This window comes from Eimeria mitis, genomic scaffold, assembly GCF_000499745.2.
Source record: "Eimeria mitis Houghton genomic scaffold, Emh_scaff958, whole genome shotgun sequence".
In the NCBI taxonomy this organism is placed as follows: Eukaryota; Apicomplexa; class Conoidasida; order Eucoccidiorida; family Eimeriidae; genus Eimeria; species Eimeria mitis.
Genome location: NW_013577075.1, coordinates 1 through 1,351, shown reverse-complemented (window position 1 = coordinate 1,351; position 1,351 = coordinate 1). Strand labels below are relative to the sequence as shown.

At 53.5% G+C, this 1,351-nt stretch overlaps 1 protein-coding gene across 1 annotated transcript in view; it reads right to left on the bottom strand.

Moving 5' to 3' along the window:
• Positions 1 to 1,180, bottom strand: part of EMH_0026110 (cell division protein 48, putative) — a gene marked incomplete at both ends in the record, with an annotated part of 4,880 nt that extends 3,700 nt beyond the window's left edge. Inside the window, 4 exons of the mRNA XM_013502570.1 lie at positions 33 to 128; positions 366 to 488; positions 861 to 984; positions 1,160 to 1,180. Of these exons, the coding sequence (XP_013358024.1) occupies positions 33 to 128; positions 366 to 488; positions 861 to 984; positions 1,160 to 1,180 (364 nt within the window). The remainder of the gene's footprint in view (positions 1 to 32; positions 129 to 365; positions 489 to 860; positions 985 to 1,159) is intronic.
• Positions 1,181 to 1,351: the final 171 nt, after the last annotated feature.

Here is a 1,351-nt window from a genome sequence, read left to right as displayed (position 1 = left end):
ATCCGTTTGTTGCCCAACCAGCTGGGACTCACCTGCCATCTTGCTCATAACCTCGGGGCCATTTATGAGGAAGAAGAATGCTCCAGTCTCGTTCGCCACTGCCTTTGCAATAAGTGTTTTCCCGCTGCCTGCGACGCAGAAGCAAGGCACTTCCTCGAGATATGCTGGCCGCTGCTGCCCCATCCGTCAGCTCTGCGTTTAGACGCCTGCAGCGTCTGCGCGAAGGCTTGAAAGAGAGCTATGGAGAGCAGCTACAAAAAATAAAACGATTCGGCATCAGTAGAACCAAATGAACGCAGTGTGTTCATATAAGTTACATAATCGTGATAGCTGCACTGCGAACAGCCCCGCGTTACCCAACCAACCTGGAGGGCCGTAGAGCAGAACGCCGCGTGGAGGCTTGACACCCAGTGTCTTGAAAAGAGTAGGGTGTCGCAGCGGCAATTCAATCATTTCGCGGATTTGCGCCATTTGCTTGCGACATCCGCCTAAAACAAATGCGGCACAAAACTACCAATGAACATATTGATCGCGACGCCCTAGAAATGACGGNATCCGCCTAAAACAAATGCGGCACAAAACTACCAATGAACATATTGATCGCGACGCCCTAGAAATGACGGTAAGCCCACCAACAGTAAACCCCGACATTGTCTCCCCACATGCTGCCCCTCCACAATCTAACCAAACATCTGTCTGGGTCTGCTGTCCAGCGGCCGCATCAGCGAGGCCGCTATGCCTGTCACCGCCCGTCCTTGGAGGCCGAGCAGCAGCATCCAAAGCCGGTCTGCCGCCAGGCCGGATTTGGGCGCTGTTGCTCAAAGAGGGGGCTTTGCCCTAAACCCTAAAAGAATACCCACCGATGTCTTCATAGCCTATCTCGTCCAACCTCTCCTCCTCTTCCCGCTTCACAGGCTCGCCCTCGCAGTGGATGACAGTGTCCGGTGCCACGATGCAAAATTCACCCGGGTCCACCCCGACAACCTGCAGAGGGAAACAGGCATTTCTGTCTTCAAAAAGCCGCTCCAGTCGAGTTCCACCACTCCAGCGAACGCAATCAATGCGCATTGCCCATACACTACAGTGTCCTCCCGCGAAGCACTGAAGCCCGCGCACGTGATTCCAAGGTAGGAAAATCAATCCCATATCCACCCGGTACCTCCGTACGCTCCTTCTCCATTTCCCACGAGCACAAAACTCAACACAATTATTTGATCAAGTCAAACGCGCAGTCAACACAAGACACTCACTTAAGTTATAAACGCACAGCCCTGCAGGGACAACCTCACGCCTACGCAATCACCGCTTGGCAAGCGTGCCGTCTACATACCTTAAACTCAACCGGTCTGAA